The sequence below is a fragment of the Meles meles genome, chromosome X (assembly GCF_922984935.1).
Source record: "Meles meles chromosome X, mMelMel3.1 paternal haplotype, whole genome shotgun sequence".
Lineage (NCBI taxonomy): Eukaryota > Metazoa > Chordata > Mammalia > Carnivora > Mustelidae > Meles > Meles meles.
The window spans coordinates 47,714,240-47,738,959 of NC_060087.1; the positions used below are offsets into that span (position 1 = coordinate 47,714,240).

The 24,720-nt window shown below is 48.0% G+C and overlaps 1 protein-coding gene across 3 annotated transcripts in view; it reads right to left on the reverse strand.

Annotated features, from left to right (window-relative positions):
- Nucleotides 1–24,720, reverse strand: part of FGD1 (FYVE, RhoGEF and PH domain containing 1) — a 43,856-nt gene that overhangs the window by 2,894 nt on the left and 16,242 nt on the right. Inside the window, exons 2-15 of one of the 3 annotated variants that reach the window (XM_045995420.1) lie at nt 20,421–20,594; nt 19,939–20,116; nt 19,373–19,811; nt 17,993–18,082; nt 17,154–17,302; nt 15,605–15,761; nt 15,361–15,499; nt 5,866–5,924; nt 5,582–5,728; nt 5,120–5,212; nt 4,874–4,953; nt 1,234–1,264; nt 651–752; nt 152–277 (exon numbers count right to left, since the gene is read on the reverse strand). In XM_045995420.1, coding sequence (XP_045851376.1) covers nt 152–277; nt 651–752; nt 1,234–1,264; nt 4,874–4,953; nt 5,120–5,212; nt 5,582–5,728; nt 5,866–5,924; nt 15,361–15,499; nt 15,605–15,761; nt 17,154–17,302; nt 17,993–18,082; nt 19,373–19,811; nt 19,939–20,116; nt 20,421–20,594 — 1,964 coding nt within the window. Of the gene's footprint in view, nt 1–151; nt 278–650; nt 753–1,233; nt 1,265–4,873; nt 4,954–5,119; nt 5,213–5,581; nt 5,729–5,865; nt 5,925–15,360; nt 15,500–15,604; nt 15,762–17,153; nt 17,303–17,992; nt 18,083–19,372; nt 19,812–19,938; nt 20,117–20,420; nt 20,612–24,720 lie in introns of all 3 variants that reach the window. The other 2 variants (XM_045995422.1, XM_045995421.1) reach the window with 2 other exon arrangements.

Consider the following 24,720-nt stretch of genomic DNA (forward strand, 5'->3'; position numbering starts at 1 on the left):
GCTTGGTTCCTGTAGGTCCTTTCCTTCAGTGTACCACCTCCCATAGTGGACTCATGGCCTCCCCCACTTGGAGGGTAACCCACTCAGAAGTGGGCCTAGAGGCTGCCAGCCTGTCCCCTCCCTAGCTCTGCCCCTGCCTGCCAAAACTCACATGCCCGCAGGCCTTGCAGTGGTGCCTGCGTTTGGTGATGGAATTGAAGGGCTCCTGGCAGCGCATGCACATGGTGACTTCCTTTTCTCTGATGGGTGTAGGTGCCCGCTTCCCAAGATCCACGTTCTGGAGAGAGGGCCAGGTCCCAGGTCAGAGATAGCTACTCCTCAGCCCAGTCCAGCCAGCCCCTGCCCTCTGCCCCAAGGCTTGGATCATCAGTGGGAGGCAGCAGATATATTCAGAAGACCCGCCTTTGAGTCCTTGCTCTGTCCTTACCTCACTGTACTACTGATGACAAGTCATTTTTACTTTCTGGGCCTCAGTTTCCCCCATGATTCCTCTGTGGCCATACCAAAAGAAGACTGTGCTTCTGAGGTTCTGCGCTCTGCCTCTCTGGTCTTCACTCTCCGGGAAGGGGCAAGGATCATTTCAAGGTAAAGTGGGGACTTGGAAGCCTGGAAGGGGTCCCAGTGCAGGGGGAGAGGGTGGGGACTCTTACTGGAGAATTGGGGGGTGTGTCTTCATCTTCCCTGTTTGTTGAGTTCAACAGTTTGAAGGTCTCCAGCGTCTGTTCGTGCTTCAGGAGGGTGGAGTTGATGGCCTATAAAGGAGGTTGTAAGAAATAAAAGGTCAGATCACCTCACAACCCACCTACTTCCACCCTCACCTCACCTTCCTATGAACTAGCCTGGAGTCGGAAGACTTGGTTTCTTGGCCAGACTCTGCCCCTTGTTAGGCATATGATCTTGAGCAAGACCAATCCCAAATCCAATTCTCACATCAGTGGTTGAAAAATCACAGGTCTTCCTGGCCACTGTCTGGGCTTCAGGTTTTACAGGATTTAACTCACTGGGGTTATACCCTCAGAGGAGCCATCTTCCTAAGGGGAGAATTTGTGAGTTTCTGTTTAACCTCTGGACCTCAGTTTGCTTATCTGTAAAACGGGAATGGTAAAGTTTGTTGGAAAGCCATGTCCAGGCCCATTCTGGTCTGATATGAGTTTTAGGGGAGAGTCCACAAATCCCAAGGAGACCTGTTAGTACTCCTCCAGCCCCCTACCACAAAGCCTTCTTGGATGTTACCTGGACCCAGTCTTTCTTCTCCTCCTCAGTCCTTGGGGGGCGGGGGGGAAAGAAAAATGTTGGGTTAGGCAAGCCAACCAAAAGCAACTAGAGTGGTAAACAGTATTTTGGAGTCAGACAGACCAGGGTTTTGACCCTCTGGTCCTTCACTTATTATGTGACCTTAGGCAAGTCATGTAGCCTGTGTTTATTTATTCAGCCGTTACCAGACCCTGTGCTAGGGACTTGGGGCTTAGAGAGGGCTGGCCCTACCCGTAAGGAGCTCATGGTCTAGGAGGGGAGATAGAGACAATACAGGGAGATTAGCACTGTGATGGGTGGAGAGGTTTCTTCAAGGAGGTACTGGGCCTCAAGTAGAGGGTTATGGGTGAGGTGTGTGTAAAATTATGGAACATACAAGAAACCATAAATAGTTCCCTGTTGTTGGAATGGCAAATTTGAGAAAGGGTGGGGAGCTTGTTTTCCTTTAGTCCATTTTCTTCTCCGTTTTACATGAAGAGAATGATCAGTTTGGGTTGTTTTGAGCAGTAACAAGTGATATAGATAAAATGCCCAGCACAATCCTTGGTCCACTAGGTACTCAATCAGTGTGAATTACCTCTTCCTTTTCCCTTCCTTTCCCACCTCTCCCGTCTGCCCTGGAGTCTCCAAGGCCTCTAGGCTGGGACAGCTCCATAAACTGCTTACTAGGGACAGGACCCAGTTTCTTGGCTGACTCCTACCTGGCCTCATCTAATCCCCTTCCACATCTACACACCAGACATCCAAAGTATTTTTCTAATATGAAGATCTGACTACATCCTTAGAACCACTTCATGAAAAATTAAGGATAGCAGTTAATATTTAGCTACAAGAATGTCCATTGCAATGCTATTTATTATGAAAAATTGGAAGCAGCCTAAGTGCCCAACAGGGGATCCGATAAAAAGAAATGATGGTATATCATTACTGTCAGACAACATAAATGGTATAGAAAGCTGTTTATAATATGTTAAGTGAAATATAATATGTTAAGTGGTATAGAAAGCTCTTGATGTTAAGTAAAAACAAAATACACACAGCATTCCATTTTTTTAAAAAAACATGTGACGTGTGTTTATATTTGTCAAAACTTAGTGATGGTACACACTTAAGACCTGTGCATTTAACTGTGTGAAAATTTGGCCTCAAGAAAAGGAGAGGATGTTTAACAAATATTGAACTCTAGTTAATAATATGCACACCAGGGGCGCCTGGGTGGCTCAGTGGGTTAAGCCGCTGCCTTCAGCTCAGGTCATGATCTCGGGGTCCTGGGATCGAGTCCCACATCGGGCTCTCTGCTCCGTGGAGAGCCTGCTTCCCTTCCTCTCTCTCTGCCTGCCTCTCTTGTGATTTCTCTCTGTCAAATAAATAAATCTTTAAAAAAAAATAATATGCACACCAAAGTCTTTAAGGGATGAGGTGTAGTGATGCCTGTAACTTCGTTTGAAATGCATGTTAAAAAAACCAGATGGATTGGTGGATGGATAAAAGGATACATTGGTGATAAAGTAAATACAGGACAATGTTAGCACTTATAGAATCTGTACAGTGGGTTTACAGTTGTTCACTGTATAATTTTTTTTAACTTTTCTGTATTTTGGAATATTTTCATAATAAAATATAGAAAGAAAATGTGTGTGTGTGTATGTGTGTGTGTGTGTGTGTGTGTGTGTGTGTGTGTGTGTACATACACATATATATGCAGCTAGAGGAAAGGAAAGGCCTGGGGTGAAGTATCATGTCTTTACTTTAAAATGGTTCAGCCAAAGATATATATGGCAAAATGTCAATAATTGTTGATTCTTAAGTTGGTTCTAAACCTTGGTGCACACACTAAAACCACCAAGGGAGCTTTTAAAACTCCTCATGTTCAGTCTGTGCCCCAGACAAATTCAATCAGCCTTTGAGGGTGGGTTTCAGACATCAGTATTTTTTTAAAGATTTTATTTTTAAGTAATCTCTACACCCAACATGGGGCTCAAACCTCTAATCCTGAGATCAAGAGTCACACGCTCTACTGACTGAGCCAGACAGGCGCCCTTCAGACAGCAGCATTTTTTAAAAGTTCCCCAGTTGATCCCTGTGTTGCCAAGGTTGAACACTAGTTGTCTAAATGGTAGGTATATGGGTGTTTGTTGTACTTCCACTTTTCTGGATATTTGAAATTTTTCATTAAATTTTTTAAAGGGCAGTACAAACAATTGCAAAGCAAACCCTCCATGCCTTTCCTCTGCCACTAGGAGGAAACCCTACACTGCTTAGTGCTCCTCTCTGGCCCCATTGTGTTTCAGCAGCCCCCTCCCTCCCATCCTCCCAGCAGAAGATGGGTCTGAGTCATATGACTTGTCACTCAGGTTCTGCTGAGCCCCCTCCTGGATGTGCCCACATTGGCTTTGTTCTTGCTTCCTGGCTGCAGGCCCCAGGCCTCCGGGATGCTCTCAGTCCCCCAGAGCTTCAAAGGTAACATTCATCTCTCTTTCCAGCCTCCACACAGTCCCAGCAGTGAGGGTTCTGACTCTCATTTCTCACTTCCTTGCAGCCTGTCAGAAATAAATCATCTACCCCTATGCATCCATTCCCTGGCCCTGACCCTGACCTCGGTTCTTAATCACTTGGGCCCTCAGAAGGCAATGTGAGCTCTATTTCCATCTCTGCTTTCTAGCTATGAGATCTTGGGCAAGGTACAGAACTCTTCTGTGCCACAGTTTGCTCATCTGTGAAATGGGGTTGATGGTAACAGTAGCTACTTCAAGAGTTGTTTTAAGGATTCAACTAGTCAGGTTAAACTTAAAATGTTTCAGTTAAAATTCACTTAAAACGGTGCCTAACATAAGAGCAAGTCTTCACTAAATGTGAGCTATTATTATAATGATCCAAGTAGAGCATGGATATGAAAGCCCCTTTGTTAAATGGCTAGACGTTATTTTTAAATGTTGTTATTTTTAAAAGTTTTATTATAAAAAATTTCAAGCATACAAAAAAGCAGACAGGATAGCACAAATTCACTAAATGTATGCCTACTATATAGATGCAAATTTAAAAAATATTTTGCTATATTTACTTCATATATATGTATAAGTTCACATACAGTTATATATATATGTGTATGTGTATATATGTATATATGTGTGCATTTTCTGTTTTAAAAATAAATTACAGGTATCATGATACTAAATCTTCAGCATGCATCATGAAAAAACAAGGCCATTCTCTTGTATAACAATTATACCATTATCACACCTGAAAAAGTTAGCAGTAATTACCCAACAGTTATTGTTCAGTTCATACTTATATTTTCCCTGTTGTCTTACAAAGGTATTTTAGGGTTTCATTCAAATTAGGCTCTATCATGGACCAAGCATTGCATTTGGTTGTTACTTCTCTTCAATCTCTGAATCTACAAGAAACCGTATTGTTGTTATTCCTGTTGGGATTAATATCTCATTCTCCCCTCTTCCTCTAACAAAACCCATCAGAAGAGCAAGCCAGCATCTTTGGGAAAAGGTGCCCATATTTTCTGTGGAATGATCTCTTCCTTGGCGAGGTAGCCTGGAACTAGATGCCTCATATCTGAAGGGAAAGAGGGGACTGGAGGGAAGGTATAGGTAAGGTCAAGTACCTAGCCTGGAGCTCCAGGGAGCGCTGCTTTCCTGACACCAGGAAGGTGCGAGGCAGATTGAGGTTGGAGCTTTCCTTTAGCTGAAAGGAGGGAGAAAAAGTCTTTGTGAGGATAACTAAGCTCCACAGAGCCCTTACCCTCTGCACACATGCATACAAAGACTTAGGGTCAAAGTCAGAACAACTTTATCCCTCCCAGAACCAAGTTCCCACTCCAGGTACTCATCTCCCACTTCCTGGTACTCACCTCCATGCCATCTACATCAATGCGTGCCCGCACGCTAAACTTCTGGCCAAGGAGCCGCAGCCTGGGCACGCAGTAAAGGAGGCGGTCGTTGAACTAGGAAGGAAAAGTTTTGGGACGTATGTGTGGAGGACCCAGGAGAGGTGTGGCCCAGCTCCCTATCCTTACAGGACTCCTGAAGCTTTATTGCTGGGGCATCAAGGCAATAGATGGAGAAAGCACAATGCAAGTTGTGCACAAGGGTCACAAGGAAAGAGCCTAGGCATGGGAGTCACTGCCTAGTTGGGCAACCTTGGGCAAGTCACTTCTAAGTCTTAGTTACATCCCCTATGGAGTAGAGAAAAAATATTCCTAGCTGTAGGTAGTGAAAATACAAGGAATTAATAGAGGAAAGAATGGCTAGCAGGAGGTATAGTCTTGAGTGAGTACCAAATCAATGTGTGCAACCTCACACCTGGCACTTACTAGTATGAGGTATCGGTCTTGAGTGGTCCCATTCTTCGCTGACAGCTTAAGGATGTGGCCTTCTTTTATGAGCTCTTTGGTGGGGCTGACAATGTCCTCCTCACCCCCTAGCAGCTCATATACCTTCAGCAGCTTGTGCATTCGCTCCTGGCAGGAGACAGGAAGCAGAAGGCAGGGTTGGGGTGCTGGCCTCCCCTGACATGTCCACAAGTCACAAGTCCCCCAGGACAAAGACACCACAGGTGGGTGGCCAAGGAGGGGCAGGGGCTAGAAGGGCCACTCACCATTTTGCGGATGGCAGCGTTAGAGTGCTCCGCTGCTGTGGCTATCAGCTCCAGAGACTCTGTGGGCAGAGTGGGAGGTCAAGCGGGAGACTAGCAGAGAAGAGGCTCTTGGGGGTTTCTTTGATCCTTGAATACCTCCTCCTGGCCTGACTACACCTCCCCATCCTGGAAAGCACCAGCCTCAAAGATGTCCATAGCAACATCACTTAAAATCAGAAACTATTTCAATTAATCCCACAACAGCAGAATCATAGTACATGGAATAACTGGCAGTGAATAAAATGTAAGCTTAACAGGATTATTATTACCATTAAAAATAACAACAATAACAATTACATAGGTAACTGGAAAGAAACATACTCATGTTTAACAAGTTGTCTCTGAATGGTGGGACTATGGGTGCTTTTCATCATGTCCTTTAGATTTTGCTGTATTTTCCATATTTTTGACAAAGCATGTATTACTTTTATAATAAAAAAAAGCCATATAAAGAAACAAAGACGGGCGCCTGGGTGGCTCAGTCAGTTAAGCGTCTGCCTTCAGCTCAGGTCATATTCCTAGGGTCCTGGGATCGAGCCTATGTCAGGTTCCTTGCTCAGTGAGGAGTCTGCTTCTCCCTCTGTCTCCCCACCCCTGCTGCTCATGCTCTCTCTCTCCCTCTCCTTCCCTCTCTCTCTCTCTCAAATAAATAAAATCTTAAGAGATGAGCCTATTTTTTGTCTCAGTAATAATGATTATAGGAATCTATACTAAGAAAATACACATTCTAATCAACAAAACCAATAACCCCCTAGCTAGACTCATTGAAAAAAAGGGGGGGGGAACTACTCAAATTAAGTCACAAATGAGAGAGAAGAAAAAACAACCAACGCCACAGAAATACAAACAACTGTAAGAGAATATTGTGAAAAACTATATGCCTGCAAATTGGACAACCTAGAAGAAATGGATAAATTCCTAGAAACATATAGCCTACCAAAACTGAAGCAGGAAGAAATAGAGAATATGAACAGACTGATAATCACCAAGGAAATTAAATCAGTAATCAAAAACTCCCAATAAACAGAAGTGTAGGACCAGAGGGCTTCAAAGGCAATTTCTACCAAACATTTAAAGAAGAGTTAATATCTATTCTTCTCAGGATGTCTGGGTGGATCAGTCAGTTAAGCATCTGCCTTTGGCTCAGGTCATGATCCCAGAATCCTGGGATTGAGTCCCACATTGGGCTCCTTGCTTGGGGGATTCTGCTTCTCCCTCTGCCTGCTGCTCCCCTTGCCTGTGCTTGCTCTCTCTCTCTCTGACAAATAAATAAAACCTTTAAAAAGGAAAGAAAAATTGTATTTCTAGAAAAAATATCTGTTCTTCTCAAACTATTCCAAAAAATTTGAAGAGGAAGGAAAACTTCCAAAGTCATTCTATGAGGCCAGCATTACCTTGATTCCAAAACCAGATAAAGACACCACAAGAGAAGAGAACTATAGGTCAATATACCTGGTGAACACAGATGAAAAATCCTCAACAAAATACTAGCAACCTGTATTCAAAAATAGATCAAAAGAATCATCCACCACAGTGAAGTGGGATTTATTCCTGGGATGTAAGGGCGGATCAATATTCACAAATCAATCAAGTTGATACATCATATCAACAGGAGACAGGACAAAAACGATATGATCATCTCAATAGATGCAGAAAAAAAACATTTGATAAAGAACAATATCCATTCTTGATAAAAACCCACAACAGAGTAGGTTTGGGAGGAACATACCGCAGCATAATAAAGGCCATCTGAGAAAAACCCACAGGGAACATCATACTCAAGAGGGAAAATGGAGAAATTTCCCCCTATGATCAGGAATAAGACAAGGATGTCCACTCACCTCACTTCCACTCAACACAGTACTGGAAGTCCTAGCCATAGCAATCAGACAATAAAAAGAAATAAAAGGCATCCAAATTGGTAAGGAAGAAATAAAATTTTCACTATTTGCAGATGACATGATACTATAGTGAGAGAAAACCCAAAAGACTCCACCAAAAAACTACTAGAACTGATCAATGAATTCAGTAAAATCACAGGATACATATCTGTATACTAATAATGAAGAAGCAAAAAGAGAAATTAGGAAAACAATCCCATTTAAATTGCACAGTACCTGGGAATAAACTTAACCAAAGAGGTAAAAGAACTGTACTCTGCAAACTTTAAAACACTGATGAAAGAAACTGAACATGACACAAAGAAATGGAAAGACATTCTCTGCTCACGGATTGGAAGAACAATTTTTTGGGAAGATTTTATTTATTTATTTGACAGAGAGAGACAGCGAGAAAGGGAACACAAGCAGAGGAAGTGGGAGAGGGAGAAGTAGGCTTTCCACTAAGCAGGGAGTCCGATGCGGGGCTCAATCCCAGGACCTGGGATCATGACCCGAGCCAAAGGCAGACGCTTAATGACTGAGCCACCCAGGTGCCCTTGGAAGAACGAATATTGTTCAAATGTCTATACTACCCAAAGCAATCTACATATTTAATATGATCCCTATCAAAATAGCAACAGCATTTTTCACGGAGCTAGAACAAATAATCCTAAAATTTGTATGGAACCACAAAAGACCCTGAATAGCCAAAGCAATCTTGAAAAAGATAAGCAAAGCTGGAGGCATCACAATTCCAGACTAGAGGGAAGGGGGGTGGGGGAGGATTAAGTAGGTGATAGGGATTAAGGAACACACTTGTCTTGATGAGAACTGGGTGATGTGTAAAATTGTCACTGCATTGTACACCTGAGACTAATACTGTACGTTAACTATACTGGAATTAAAATAAAAACTTAGGGGCACCTGAGTAGTTCAGTCGGTTAAGCGACTAACTCTTGGTTTTGGCTCAGGTCATGATCTCAGGGTCATGAGATCAAGCCCTGTGTGTCAGGCTCTACACTGTTTGGTGCTGCTTAAGATTCTCTCTCTCAGGGGCGCCTGGGTGGCTCAGTGAGTTAAAGCCTCTGCCTTCGGCTCAGGTCATGATCCCAGCGTCCTGGGATCGAGCCCCGCATCGGGGGGTCTCTGCTCAGCAGGGAGCCTGCTTCCTCCTCTCTCTGCCTGCCTCTCTGCCTACTTGAAATCTCTGTCTGTCAAATAAATAAATAAAATCTAAAAAAAAAAAAAGATTCTCTCTCTCCCTCTCCCCCTCCCCCCACTGCATGCTCACTGTCTTTCTCTCTCTCTCTCTCTCAAAAAAATGTCCAACTGTAAGGGTTCAGTTAAATAAATTACTGTGCATTCATAGAATAGAATGCTGAGCATCCTTTACAAGTGATGCTTATGTAGAGTTTTTCATAATTTGTGAAATGTTCAAGATATTTTAAGAAAAGGATACCAACTTGTGTACACCAAATGATCTCGATTTCGCAAATATATGTGTATTAAACTGGGAAGAAAATATGTCAGAATGTTCATTGTGCTTATTCTCTGGGTGCTTGTATCACAGCCATCTTTTTTCCCTATCTCTTTCATCTTTTCTGTAATTTCCATATCTCCTATAGTGACCAGATATCATGGGGGGAAAAATCTTGAAATAAATCCCCGCACGCTAACAATCCTGCCTACACTTGAGGCCCTGCTACAGCTGTCCTGCATCCTACTCTTGTCTATAGGGTGCTGAAATTTTCTCGTGAGAAAATCTGCCTGTGATGGAGGAGTCCAGGTGCTTCTGAAGAGGGTCCATATGGCTGGGAAACCAAGTCTTGCTTTTGTAGGAGGCTCTGCCTCCATGACCAAGTCTTGGTACTCAAGATCTGTAGCTGCTGACCCAGCTCAGGCCTTTCAGGAGTCTCTAATCTTCAACCCTAGCTGCCATAGGGATCTTTCTCACATACAGCTTGACAGAAGGTGACAACCCTTCTGCTTAAATCTATCAGTAGCTCCCCTGTATCTGGAGGGGAAAAACCCAGCCCTTTAGCCTGGCCTTGAAAGCCCTTGGAGATCTAGCTTCTGCTTTCCTCTCCAACTTCCTCCACTTGTACCTCCCTAAACATGCCCTGTCTTGTTTCATCTGGCTAAGTGCCACTCAGTCGTCTGGATTCACCTTACTTCCCCTAGTAACCTGTCCCGAGTTCCCAGGCTGGGTCAGGACCCGGTCTCTGTTCCCACAGTCCTCTGTGCTCCCTTCTGTCCCACTAGTCACACTATATCCATCCTATATTGATAAATCTGCATCCCTCAGTAGACTAGGAACTCCCTAGGATGGGGCCAGGGTCCCCTCACCCTCTCCAGGGCTCCCCATCAGATACTTTGCATAAATTAGCTCCTCTCAGTCCTCACAACAACTCTGTAAGATAGGTGTGATTTGGGCCCCATTTGTCCAAAATGAGGAAACAGACTTAGAGAGAAGAGGTGGTGGCTTTAGGCTGTCTACCTGGGAAGTGGCTGAGTTGACATCAGAGCTGGACCCGCTTGGCCATCTGCCCTTTCTCCTACACATTCTGTATCTCCCCCACTCCAGGGCAGGGGGCATGTTGGGTGGTAGAGGTAGGAGGTAACCAGGAAAGGGACAGAAAGAAAACTCTGGTAAGCTGTGAGATACCCACTCAGGCCAGTACAGGTCACTGAACTCAGACCAGAGGCTTTGCTCTTGGGAGTTCTGTCTGGAGATGCCTTGTATGGAGTGCAAATCGGTATTTCCAGGGGTCTGGTGTGTGTAGGCTTTGTCTGGGATGTCAGTTAGGATTTCATTCAGGGGTTTGGAGTAGGGAGTATGGCTTGGGGAACTCGGTGTAGGGGCCTTGTCTGAAGCTCTGGTGGGTCTTTGGCAGCCTGGGTCTGGAGTTCAGTCTTGGGCTCAGGGTAGGCAGTTTAGGCCAGCAGTTCCCCTTGGCCTATTTGAGGAGCTCAGTCTAGAGTCTGGGTTCCAGAGTTCAGTCTAGGGAGTAGAAGGTGGTGGGAGTGAGTCTAAGGATTGAGAGCTATAATTCAGTGGGGCTCAGACCTTGAGGCACTTTCTGGGAGGAGGCACTTAAACTGACATCAGGAGGTCAAAATCTCGGGCTGGGTAGCTTAGTGAGCATATGTCGCACTGGCTCTCATTCAGAGCATCTCAGAAAACCAGACTGGAAAATTCTTTCTTGAGTGGTGGTTGGGGGCAGCATTGTTCCTTTTTGGGCTTAGCATGGGGAGCTCAGTTGGGCAAGGCCAAGCTCCGAGGTTCATTCTGGAGACTCAGATAGGGTTGATACTGGACAAAATAGGAACCTAATTAAGTGCACTCAATCTAGGGGCTGATTTTATGGACATTCAGTATGGAGTACATCAGCCAGGGCATTCAGTAATAAAAACTGTTAACGTTTATTGGGGTTTTTCCATGTGCTAGGCACTGTGCTGACAGCTTTCCTGGATTATCTCATCCTGAAAACAACTCTACAAGGGAGGTATCCTTTTCACTCCCCCTTTCACACATGAGAAAACGGAGAACAAGCAGCTTGCTCAGGGACACATAGTTGGTAAAACGGACTCTACCTGGTGCCCAGTTTGGGAATATTACACTGGCAACTCACTTTGGGGGTTCAGTACAGGGAGCTCATTTGGGAAATTTCAGTTTGGAAATGTCATGCTAGAGATCCAGTGTGGAAATAATGAAAGAACTCAGTCCTAAAAGCTCACTGTGGATACATGATTCTGTAGAACCCATGGGCTCTGTGTGGAGAAACGAGACAGGAGGCTTCTTCTGGGGATCCCAGTTGGAAGGTTATAAAATGTGGAGACTCAGGGTGGCGGGGTGAGGTGTGGTTCTTTGGTCTCAAGATGGAGCACAGTCTGGAGACCTCATTCTGTAGGACTTAGCCCAGGAATCTCAATCTGTGAATCCAAGGCTGGGATATAGAAAGCTGGCGGGGGGCACTGTTTGTGGGGATTCAGTCTGGAGTTAAGACTGGGAAAATCAGACTTGGAGGATCAGACTTAATTTGGGGGAAAATCTAGGGCATTAGTCCCAGGGAGCAGTGAAGGGGATGGAAAACAGGGGTCTGGGGGACTGGGGTTAGGGAGAACACAATCTGGAGTCTGTTTGGAGCTTGACCTCAGCTGGAGAGATTGTAGAAATCAGTCTGAGGCCTCAGTGATCTACCGTGGCATGGATCAGTCCCTGACAAAAGAGTCTATCTTTGGGGGCTCAGGATAGATGTCTCAATCTGAGGGACAGTAAATGGGGGATGAATCTGCAGTGCTACATTTGGCAATACCTGTTTATAGAATGGTGGCCATGGAGACCAGACTGGGAAGATCTTTTGGGGGAATCTCCTTGTGGAACTTTGGGCTGAGGGCTCTGACTGGGAACCTTCTCTCAGAGCTCAGGGTGGGAGGAGCATTCTGGAAGCCCAGATCTTGGTTTGGGGAAACCAGTGTTGGGGGGGGTCCTATAACTGGGACCTCATACTGGATTTAGCCTGAGGACTCAGTTGGAGATGTCAGCCCCTGGAACTATTCCTAAGGAATCAGTCTGGAAGGCTTTTTCTCAAGGTTTAGGTTATATAGCTCATCCTGGCACTTCAGTGGGGATTCTCAGTCAGGGAGAGGACTGAGGCACTTAGTCTGCAGATGTCTGTTGAGTTCAGCTGTCAGACATTCTAGGGTTCTCACTCCTTCTAGAGGTCTAGGCTTGGTGCCCCGTGTGGTAGGGTGGAGGGGGCTCCATTTGGGAAGTAGACATAGCAGCAGACTACAATTGTCTGCTCCTGATTCTTGTGGCTTCCAGCACTCTTTACTTTCCTAACTTTCCTCCTACCTATAGGGCTGCTGCTTCTCAAGTCCTTTGCTGATGCCACCTCAGCTTTGTCCTTGGCCCCCATTTCTTCTCCATATACATTCACTCTCTTGGTGATCAGGGAGGCCAGCCTCACAGTGTTGAATACTATCTATGAGCCAGTGACACCCATATCTCTCTCCCTGGAATTTTAGACTCATCTAACTGCCTACCTGGCAGCTCACTTTGAACACGTCCAAAATCAACCTCCTGAGCTCACCGCAAGAACGATCACCACTAGCCAAAAATCTGCAAGTCATTCTTGACTCTTTCTCCCAAGCCTCACACCCACTCCATCCTGGTTCTTTCAGTGCTGCTTCCAAATATAATATACCTTGAATCTAACCATTTCTGTCTACTTCCACTGCTACTGCCCTCGTCCAAGCTGACTTTTCTCACTTAGATTATTGCCAAGGCTTCTTACTGGTCTCTCTCTCTTGCTTCCCAAGTAATCCTGATCAAAATCTTCCCTTGGCGCAGAAGATATGAACAGACACTTCTCCAACGAAGACATACAAATGGCTATCAGACACATGAAAAAATGTTCATCATCACTAGCCATCAGGGAGATTCAAATTAAAACAACATTGAGATACCACCTGACACCAGTTAGAATGGCCAAAATTAGCAAGACAGGAAACAATGTGTGTTGGAGAGGATGTGGAGAAAGGGGAACCCTCTTCCACTGTTGGTGGGAATGCAAGTTGATGCAGCCACTTTGGAGAACAGTGTGGAGACTCCTGAAGAAATTAAGAATAGAGCTTCCCTATGACTCTGCAATTACACTGCTGGGTATTACCCCAAAGATACAGATGTAGTGAAAAGAAGGGCCATCTGTACCCCAATGTTTATTGCAGCAATGGCTACGGTCGCCAAACTGTGGAAAGAACCAAGATGCCCTTCAACGGATGAATGGATAAGGAAGATGTGGTCCATATACACAAAGGAGTATTATGCCTCCATCAGAAAGGATGAATACCCAACTTTTGTAGCAACATGGACAGGACTGGAAGAGATTATGCTGAGCGAAATAAGTCAAGCAGAGAGAGTCAAGTATCATATGGTCTCACTTATTTGTGGAGCATAACAAATAACATGGAGGACATGGGGAGATGGAGAGGAGAGGGAGTTGAGGGAAACTGGAAGGGGAGATGAACCATGAGAGACTATGGACTCTGAAAAACAACCTGAGGGTTTTGAAGGGGCGGCGGGGGGTGGGGGTGGGAGGTTGAGGAACCAGGTGGTGGGTAATAGGGAGGGCACGTACTGCATGGAGCACTGGGTGTGATGCCAAAACAATGAACACTGTTATGCTGTAAATAAACAAATAAACAAATAAAAAAAATAAAAAAAAATCTTCCCTTGGCTACCCAGTGCACTCAGAACAGAAAAATCCATCTTCTTATCTAGGCCTTTAAAGTCTGGCTCCTCCCTCTAGCCCTACTTCTACCATTCTGTCCTCACTTACCATGCTTAGGTCACACTGGCCCTCTTGATGGTCCAAAGATATGCAAGCTGCCCCCTCCTCCTCCCAGGTAGTCTGTACCTGCTGTTGCCTCTGGGGGCTACGGCCCTCTCCAGCTGGCATGTGACTCCCTCTTCTTGTCATTCAGGTCTGACTCAAATATCTTCTATTCAGAGAGGCCACCCAGCCTCAAGTAAGCCCCCTAGCCCCTGTCACATCACCTTCCTATTCTCTGAATTACATGTAGCACCTATTCAATGTTCTCCTGTGTATTTATTACTTCTCTTTATTATCTGCTGTCTTGTTCACTTCCATATCCCCTGTGCTTACAACAATGCACAGTAAATAGCTGTTATATAAGTGATATGCAAGATATGCAAGGTGCTCAGTAAATAGCTGTTATATAAGTGAAGGAATAAATGGAAATAATACTCTGTTGGGGGGGAAGCTGGGGAGACTGTGGGGAAGCACTCTTTGAGGTGTGACCCTGGGGGTGGGGATGGGTCTCATACTGGAGGTATCAGAATGAAATAGTTTTCTAGTGAGTGGTTCTGTGTGTGAGGACTCAGTCTGAGGAGACAGTATCTAAGCCTAGAGATCCAAATCTTGGAGGTGTAAAATTTGGGGTCCAGTCAGGGGTGCTCAGTTCTGAAGAGGTAATTCTGTAGGGCTCTGATCAGAGTTGGGAGGTTCTTTATGAGGTTCGTTCTAGGTAGCAGCTGGCAACACGGAGTGGAGCTCTAAATGTGGATGATGGATAGTCAGGGGTCCGATGAGACAATTCTCCTTGTGTGGAGCTCAGCTGTGGAGATTCAGTAAAGAGGGCTTGGCCTGAGAGGTCAGTCTGGGCACTCTCAGTCCCTGGGGGTTCTGGCTCAGTTGCATTTTGGACTTGGGACAACTTCATTTGAGGATGAGTCTAGGGGTGAGCTTTGGGGTCCTGGCCTAGAAAACAGTGGCTCCCTCTAAGGGATCATTCTGGGTATACTCTTCCAACTCCCGGGGTTCCAGTTGGGGACTTCAGATTGGGGGACTCCTGAGTGTTCTCTCTGCGTACTCAGGCAGAGTCTCAACCTGGACGTTCATCCTGGGGTCTTACTCCAGAGCTTCAATGTGGGCCTTTCAGTCTGGAGATCCTATTCTGGGATCTCATTATGTTGCCATGGAAGGCTGACCCTGTGAGTTAAGTCTGGGGGGTGGAAGGGGTAGGGAAGGGTCCGGAGGCATGCACTCACTTTGGGCGTCCTTGCTGTCCGGGGAGCCATGGGGCAGCTTTAACAGATAGTCCTTGAGAAGCAGCTCATAGCGGGGAATGCGCTGCACGGGTTCCAGCATGTGGTGCTGCAACGTCAGGTTGCCACAGGCTTCTTCCTTCTGTGACATGCAGAAGCAGAGGGGCTCAGGTGTGGCTACAGACCCCTCCCTGGGTCCCTGTAGACCTCTCCTCCCCAGTCCATCCTATCCAGCTTTGCTGCTTACCTGTACCTCATGGATGATAACTTTAAACTGGGTGGAGCGCTCTGTCCAGGTGTTTACCAGCTCCACAGCCCGGTCAAAGTTCTTCACGTACTCGCCATACATCTTGAGGAAGGGTGCCAACTTCTGAAGGATGTCTCCAATGCGTGGGTAACGGTCCCTGGGGTGGAAGCAGGGGCTAGCACGGTCCTGCTAAGCCTTGTCCCCCAGAGCTCTCCCGGGCTTCTTTCTAGGCCTCTAGTCCCAGGTAAGCTACTTTCACCACATTCCTGGAAATCTACTTCTTGGCCAGTTCTGTTCCTCTGGAATTGCTGCTTGTGTTACAGGCCAGTTAGGTCAAAAGGCTCAGCTTGACCTGAAGCCATGGCCCGGGCTGCCACCTGCCCCGACTCTGCCCCTCTCAAGCACCAGGAATTGTATGTCCTGAGATACCTGCCCTCACCTCCCCGTGAGGGCCACTTCATACACTTCTTATTGATTCTGTGCCCAGCCTCGAGCTCATCTGAAGACACAAGTGAGTCACACTGAGCTAAGCCCCGGCAGGGTCACTGTCTGATAGGGGAGACAAAGTGAACAAGTCTGCTCATACTCCTCAGGAGTCACAGTTCGCTGAGGGACACACAGGACTAGACCTGGTCTTAGCCCTTGTTGGTCACAGTCTGCTGGGGGCACACAAGAACCAGGCCAGGCCTATCTCTCAGGGGTAATGGGTAATTGGGAAGATGTAGGAAACAGCTTCATTCCAGCCCTCCGTGGTGACGGTCTAGTGAGGGAGACACACTTTATCCCATGGGGGTGGGGAGCATGGAGATGATTTAAGTAGTACATAACACGGTCTGATTGTTTAGAAAGACCATTATGGCATGGGGCGTAGACTCTAAAGGATGGACTGTGAGAGGAGAGAGCCTGGTGGCTGGGAGATTGCTTGTAAACCCTGCCCTTCTCCCTCAGGACTAGGCTCAAGAATCAGCACCTCCCTGAACCCTTCTCTAACCCTAGACTCGGTTTGGTCCATTTGTCTGGATTCCCATAGCTTCCCATTCTCAGCTCTAACATGGGTCTGATTTTAAAAAACAAAAAACAACAAAAAAACCCCCAAAACAACAGCTTACATTGAGCATTTATTATATACGGGGTACTGTTCTAAGCTCTCAACATGCGTCAACTCATTTAATCCTTCAAATAGCTCTCCAAGGTAGGCTATTATTATTATCCTCATTACGTAGAGGAGGAAACTGAACCATAGCAATTTATGAAACTTGCTTAATATCACAAAACTAGCAAATGGTAGAGCTAAAATTTGAACCCAGCCAATCTGGCTTCTAGCCTCATACTCTTAAGGGCTGTGTATTCTGTTGTAACTTTTGGAGGCTTGGTCTGTGTTTCGTATTAGAGTGGGAGGGCACAGAAGGCAGAACTTAGGTCTGATTCTCTTTGTGAAAGGTGGTAAGAGGAGAAGACAGGTGGGAATGAACTCTAGGGCACACTTGTGTCCTGGGTTGGGCAGGCGCGCGGACAGAAGGGTAGATAGCCTAGATCTGGGGTCCCTCACCATTCCTCCATGCGTTTCTCTAGCTCAGGCAGCAGGAACTGCTGGTGGAAGCAATAGATGGAGCAGATGTTAGAGAAGATGCCATGGACAACGTCAGCCGGGAAGGAACTGCGGTTCCGAGCTTCTTCCAGTAGCCGGGCACAGAACACCTGTGGGGCAGGGCAGGCATATTCAGCCCAGCTGGGCCTGGGGCTTGGCTGGGGAAGGGGCAGCTTGTAGGTGAGGGCACTGTTTGTGGACAGCTCTTTGGAGCTTTGGGGTCAGCACTGGTCTCGAGACTGAGGAGAGAGGGAATGGAATTAGGCTTCTATGTGGGGCTGGATTTTGGATTATCATGGTTAGGACCTGGAGGTAGGCATTGGAACAATGAGAAGTCAGGAGCAGGGTCAAGGTCAGAATTAGATTCAGGGTCAGATCCATTCATTTAACACCTATTTTTGAGTGCCTACTGTGTGCTATTGTAATGGCTGGGATGACATAGTGAACAAAGCAATCAGAATTCCTACCCTTATGGATTCTAGTGAATTTGGGCCAGAAATAGGGCCAGGATTAGAATAAGGATCAGGGTCTGGTTTACAGATGGGGTCAATTCAGGATTTAGGTTAGAGCTGCAGTCAGGGTTGATGTACTCACCCAAAGTTAGGAAGGAGGGTTGATACAAAGATCAAACTTGGGGTCAGTCAGAACTTACTTCAGAGACAGGATGGGGGTCAAGGTCAGAAAGGGGTCTTACCAGCTCTAGATTGGTCATGGTGGGGTTGGACTCAGGCCCTCTTACTTCCTCCCTGGCACCCACCTCCCAGATCCTGGGGCCCAGGGACCCCCAAGGGGTCATTCACCTGATCCAGGAGATGGAGCCGGGAAACATAGGCCTTCTCAGTTTGCAGGAGCTCATTGGCAATGTGGAACACTTTCTGCTGCACAGTCAACTGGAAAGGAGAAGAGGCAACCACTCATCCATCACCCCATACCCTAAACTTCATCTAAGCCCACAGAATTCTCAGAATAGCTCAGCTGCTACTCTAAGCCCAGTGCCACCCTGGGAGAACCTTATTCCCCATCTCTGGACCCATAAGCCTCCCAGCTTCAATCTCTGACTCCCCAGTGTATCCTAAAGGCCACTCCTCAATTCTGATGATACACACTCTCTCACTTGGCCACTCATGCACCCAGGTATTTGCCCTATTTAGCATAGCCCAGTGGTTAATTGTGTGGGCCAGGAAGTCAGACTTCCTGGGTTCAAATCCTAGCTCTGCCATTCATTAGCTTGTATAAGTTGTGTAACTGCTATGTATTTAAGTCTTCTCATCTATATATAGTGATGGTAATAGGACCTAAATCCATTGGTCACTGAGATAATTAAATGATTGAATATAAGTAAAACATAGCAGACTACAGATTAAGTAGTCTATAAACGTTATTTATTTGCCCACTCAGTTCAGGCAGCAAAGGCTTGCTGAGTACTTGGGGTGTAGAAAACACCAAAGTACAAAAATGCATACAACTCATTGCCTGTTGGCCCCGTTTCCAAATCACTGGACACATGGTTGCTCAGTTGCTGGCCTCAGCCTCTGCACTGGAGCTGGGCTCTGGTGAAGACAGTGTTCCAGCTGCAACCTAACTGAAGTTCAGGGATGCCTCTGAAAGCAGCCTTAGGCTGCTGGGGCACAGAAAAGGTTTCCTGCTGCCAAGAGCCTTCGTGGCCATAGCCTTAGGTCCTTTGGGCAGGAGGGGCTCTAGTTCTTGTGTCCCTCTAGTGGCCAGCTGCTGGGGAGTCTGGATGTGAGAAACTTCCCATTTTCTAAGTAAGAAAACCGAGGCTTGTGGTAGAGGAGTGGAGACTTGCCCAGTGTCACAGAGCTACTGAGTCTTGGGGTTTTCCAGCTGAAGTAGGACTTGAAGGATCCCCAAGCAGGATGCACATCTTTAAGATGGAAAAACTGAGGTCCAGCTAGTGGTTCTCTGATGAGGGGAGAACAATTTTCCCAGTGGGCATTTGGAACTGTGCATAGTTATTTTGGTAGTTACAGTGAAGGGGGAGGGGTGAGGTACAGGTTTGCTACTGATATTTTAGTACCCAGGGACCAGGGAAGCCAAACATCCAAAGTGGAAACAGTGCCCCGTTTTGAGGAATAACAAGCTGGGGAAGAACCAAGTGTAAGAGCCAGGCTCCTGGTTTTTCCACATGGTCGTGTCTCTTGGTAAACATGGGTCAGTACCTCCACAGACTCCTGTCTCTCCATCGGGGGCACTGGGATTTCTCTGTCCTTCTCATCCTCCTCCTCGTCATCCTCCTCCTCCAGGTCGCTATCAACTTCCTGGGAGCCAGGCCGGTGGGAGTCAACCAAAGCAACAGGGACACTGGCCAGGGCGGGGGGCCCAGGGCTCAGGCTGTGGCTGGGGGGCCCGTCATCACTGACAAAGCAGGTCTCCTCACTGTTGGATGGTGAGCTGATGCTGTCAATGCCGCTGTCCCGGTTGGGCACCTTCTCGCCATCCCGGGGCCCGGGAGCCAACAGGAACAGGCAGCGGGAGGCCTCGCCCTCGGGAAGCTGGGGCACAGGTGGCTGCGGGGGTGGCTGTGGCAACACGGCTGGCTCTATGGGACCTGGGCTGGGGCCAGGGGCTGGCCTATCCGAGGCAACAATCACAGGCTCTCTGAGGTGGGTGGTGGACACACATGGAGGCAGGGTATGAGTTTGACCGAGAGTCCCATTTTATAGCTGTCCTTCCTGCCCCAGGCCCACCCTCACTCCCACAGGGTCCCCCTGGGAACCAGACTCACCTTTCAAATTTTTCAATCAGTGAGGATACTGCTGCAGAACTGGGGCTGGCCTCCACCCTGGGGGCCAGGCCCTTGGCCAGTCGGGGGTCTGCAGGCAGTGGGCGTGATGGTGGAGGGGGAATGGGCTCAGGTGGGGGGGGCATCCGGGGCATCTGCAGATAGCTGGGCTTTGGGGGGACTGGAGAAATGGACAGGGAAGAGAGGGGAAAACTCAATGAGCTGAGTTTAGAGGTGGCCGTCATAATTAGGCCACGAGGCCCTCCACAAACCCCCAGCCTGCACGGTTGCCCAAGGCAGCTACAGAGGAAGCCTGAGGCAAAATGCCAGTGTGTGCACATCAGCCCCAGGCCACAGCCCTCTGGAGCTAGACCATGGTGCTTCCTATCCTTCTAACAAGGCTTCTCCTCTGCCACTGGTCAAGCTTTCCCCTCCGCTATTCCCTCTCCTGGGCCATTTCTTCGCCCCTCGCTGGAACCACTTACCTTGTGGCTTTGGACCTGGTGTCCGCTTTAGTGGTGAAGGACGCTGGTTGGGGCTTTCAGTGGGGGGGCCTGGGTCTGAGCGAAGCCGCTGGGGACCTTCTGGATGAGGTTCAAGGCTCTGGCCAGGGTCAAGGGACAAACTTTTAACCAGGATTCGGTTTCCTGGGTGCAGCCCTGCAGAAAAGGAGAACCTGGGTATGAAACAATTGATGTTACCTCAATGGGGCCAGGGGAGTTGTATATCTTAGCAGGTACTGGGGTATTGGGTTTCCCTTAGCCCCTTTCCAGGCCATACTGCCTTTCTGGAAAGCCCCTACCACAACCCTCAGATGGGAAGCCAGGCCCAGGGCTGTGGCTGGCTGTTTTCATCAATAGACAAGAGTTCTTTGTGATCTGTACGTTGATTCCTTGTATGTTGGCAGGCATTGTTATTAAGGTGTTAATCAGGCTAGGGGTGGGTGCGAGAACCCTACAGTTTGTGTATGTGTTTGTAGCCCTTGTTTATATAGCCACAGTGGGCATGCTGAGCCCAAGCCATTCTTCACCCTTTTTCTTAAGGTCCTGAGGACACCTGGCCTTCCTTGTCTACAATTTCATACAGCTGAGTGTGCTCAAAAATGACAAAATTCTATTTCACAAGCGAAAGTTTTGCTCCTTAAAAGCCCAGCCTCTCACTAACCTGTACTACCCTCCTTTACTTCCACACCCACATACAACCACACACACCCAGCACCCAGAGTTCAGGTCACAGGAATGGCTTTTAAAATGGAAGGCAACAAATGCAGAAAATAGGAGGCCTTTTTACGCTGTCCCTCTTCCCTCACTGTGGGTGCCCTAAGTCCTCCTCTGTCTTTGGTCCTAGGGGAGAGAACAGTTGCCTTTGGGAGAGAAGATTCCATCTGGAAGACAATGAGGGACCCTCCAGGATGACATGTGCCAAAGGGAAAGAGTGTGGGGCTCAGGTGGGCCTGGCTGGGCAGGTAGCTGTGACTGAGCAGTCAGTGTGGGGGTGGGGGACAGAGCAGAGAAGGCAAACCCTGCAGGTGGGCTGAGGAGCTAGGTGACCATCCTGTGGGCAGAAGGAAGTCATGAAAGGTCATGGCTGAAAGACCATGGCATAGGGAAGGATGCAGGCAAACAGGCGTGAGGACAAGAGAGTGAGTGTCGGCCAAGAACTCTCAGAGCTCCCACCCACACGTGGTGTTGGTTTTGCGGGGCCCCAGCCACACAGTCTCTTATAGCCACAGGATCTGTTACCCTGTGATACAGAGTCTCACACTGACCAGTCACAAAAGGGCCCATGTGGTTACTAAGCCACATGGTGTTATTTAGACTGTTTCAGTCAACTGCAGGGCCACACAAACTCCAATACCCAATCACATGCTGTCATGCTCCTGAAAGCCTGGTCACACACAGTCACCAAGACCCAGAGTCACCAACTCATATTTTCACACAGCTCCACAGTATCACATATACGGGCCAACCTGGTCATGCACACTCACAAAGACAGTCACACAGTGGCAGCCTATCATTTTATGCAGTTTCATATGATAATTTCCCAACCACTTACCGTCATATATACTCCTCAAAGCTGGTGACACCGAGTCACAAAGACATACAGAGTCATTTACACTGTTTCTCACAATTGCAGGGCCACAGTGTGTCATACACACTGTAATACGGTGTTACAGGTTCACACACCTGCAAATGGTTTGTGCAGTCACGAGGACTAGAGCCACGCAAGTTCATTATACCACGTCAGATAGGACCTCACACAGTGGGATGACATTACGAAGTCATACACCGCCATGTACACAGAAATGCAGACACACGATCACAGATATATGGCCTAATTTACTCCTGTGTCATACTCATGAAACAAACGTCCAAGGTGGCCTTGGGTCTTAGGGGCTCAGGCACACATATACACCTGACATTTGCCTACTGGTCTAAATGGTCATGGTGTTGCAGGTGCCCTCCATTGCAAAAACATACAGCTACAACATGCACAGATGCCTTATGGGGTTGCACGGGCAAAATCATCATCATCATCATCATCATCATCATCATCATCATCATCATCATCACAGGGAATTTTAGGTCTTGCAGTCCTGGAGGGAAGGAATAACCCAACCCACACTGTTCCAGCAGCTTCCCTGGGTCTCTGGCCCCACTCTGGCCCCAGTCCAGCCAGGCAGGCCCCAGGGGAATTGGGTCATGGTCCCTTCCCAGTCCTGAAGGAACATGGTGGCCCAGCCCCCAGGCCAAGCCTCATTCATACCACCCTGTACCTTGCCTTGGGGGCAGTTTCCTCACTTCCTTTCCCACCTGGGCAGGCAGGGCCCTGACTGGGAGGGAGGACGTGCTTCTCTCAGTTCAGCTTACCCTGCCCTGCTCAGTACATCCTGGCCTGGTCCTGCCCTACCATCCCCCTGGGTGTGGGTTGAAGAGGATGAATCATTTGGAGGGTGGCACATGAGGAGACTCAGTTTGAGAGACACATGGCCAGAGAAGGTGAGAGACGGAGTAGTTGATGGTGCCAGAGATGCAGCAGGCAAAGCCTGGCGCCCCACTGTGCAGAGCTCCCCCTCCGAGATATAGGCATAGGTGCCAGGGTCTCAGGTGCCCCTTGTCTGCCTCCTTAGGGCTCCACCTCACCCTGTCTCCACACCTCAAAGCAGGCAGTCCTTCCAGGTGAGCCCTCCCTACCCAATCTGTACAGAGCAGCTGGGGGACCCCTGGCTGGGCTTTTCTCTCTTCACTCCACTACTTGTTCTGGGGATAGGGTGACCATACCATTCTTTGTGGCCCTGCTCTGGCCTACCCTCTACTACTTTTCCCCCCACGTCACCTGGGAGCCCACCAGTGGGCCTGCTCTTCTTTCTTTCTGCCCTCTTGTGGGCAGCCCTACATAGCGGAAGACTGGATAAGATTCAAATATTCTGGGACACTGCATTCCCAGAAGAGAGGGGCAGGGACTGTGAGCTCAGGATCTGATGAGGAGATGAAGGCAGAAAAGGGGCAGTGGCTTGCCCAAGGTCACACGGCAAGTCCACAGCCGAGCTTCAATGGGTGGGTCCTGCCCTGGACTCCTTTCTTAACCCTGCCCCTCAAGGATAAGCTGGAAAAGAGGTGAAGTCAGAGAGGCAGTGTTGTACCCCAGTGCTTAATAAAGTCATGAGCTGCAGTGTGGCTAGTGAACTAGTACAATACCTCTATGCCCACCGACTGGGAGATGACATCAGGGTTCCTGCTCAGGAGCTGAGGCTTGGCCAAGAACAGTGGAGGCTCCACTGAAGGAAGAAGATTCAAGATCCCCCCACTCTCCAGTGTCAGTGCTCCTCATGCCTGTCCCTCTGCCTCCATTTCCTTGTCTCCTCCTATGGGTTCCCTCAGTGGCCCCCTTGTCCCCAGCTCTTGCTCTCGCCACATGGGTGGAAGGACCTCCAGCTCAGGGCATGACACTTACCTGCATGAGAGACTTTTGTGACTTCCCACAGCCCATGGGGAGGATAGAAACTTCTCAGCTAGGCCTCCATGGCACCTCATGATACTGTTGAACTCCCTGCTTTCCTTAGGCTTAGCTCAGATCCCCCAGGCATTTCTGAGCCCTACTCTGAACCTAGCAGACTCACTGCTGGAAGATGTGAAAATCCCATCTCTGCCCCTAGGGAGCTCCCAAGGGAGACCTTCTCCCTTCCTGGAGACCACAGCCTTTCCCACACCCTGTCCCATCCCCTCCTGGCTAGGTCCTGCATTGGTTTTCTCCAGCCCATTTTTTTTAAAGATTTTATTTATTTATTTGACAGACAGAGATCACAAGTAGGCAGAGAGGCAGGTAGAGAGACAGGAGGAAGCAGGCTCCCTGCTGAGCAGAGAGCCCGATGTGGGGCTCGATCCCAGGACGCTGGGATCATGACCGAAGGCAGAGGCTTTAACCCACTGAGCCACCCAGGCGCCCCTCTCCAGCCCATTTTTTATAGTTGACAGTCCATGGCATTCTCTTTCACCCACGCACACTTGCGCCCCTGACAGAGTCCTCCACCAGCACTGCCCCCTCCACTACTGGGTTTACCATAGTCCCCAGGGCCCATTAGAACAGAGGCCACAAAGGGCCACACCCCACAGAGAGAAAGTTACATCACCCAACCTTATGATACTTTTGTGAAAGTCTACCCAGCCACACATTGACAATGCACAGCCCCCAAAGACCTCTTGAGAGCCGCAGAGTCGTTCACACGTCCCTATGGAACATGCTCGGCACTTTATCCTCACCCACAACCATGGCTGCCATTCTGGT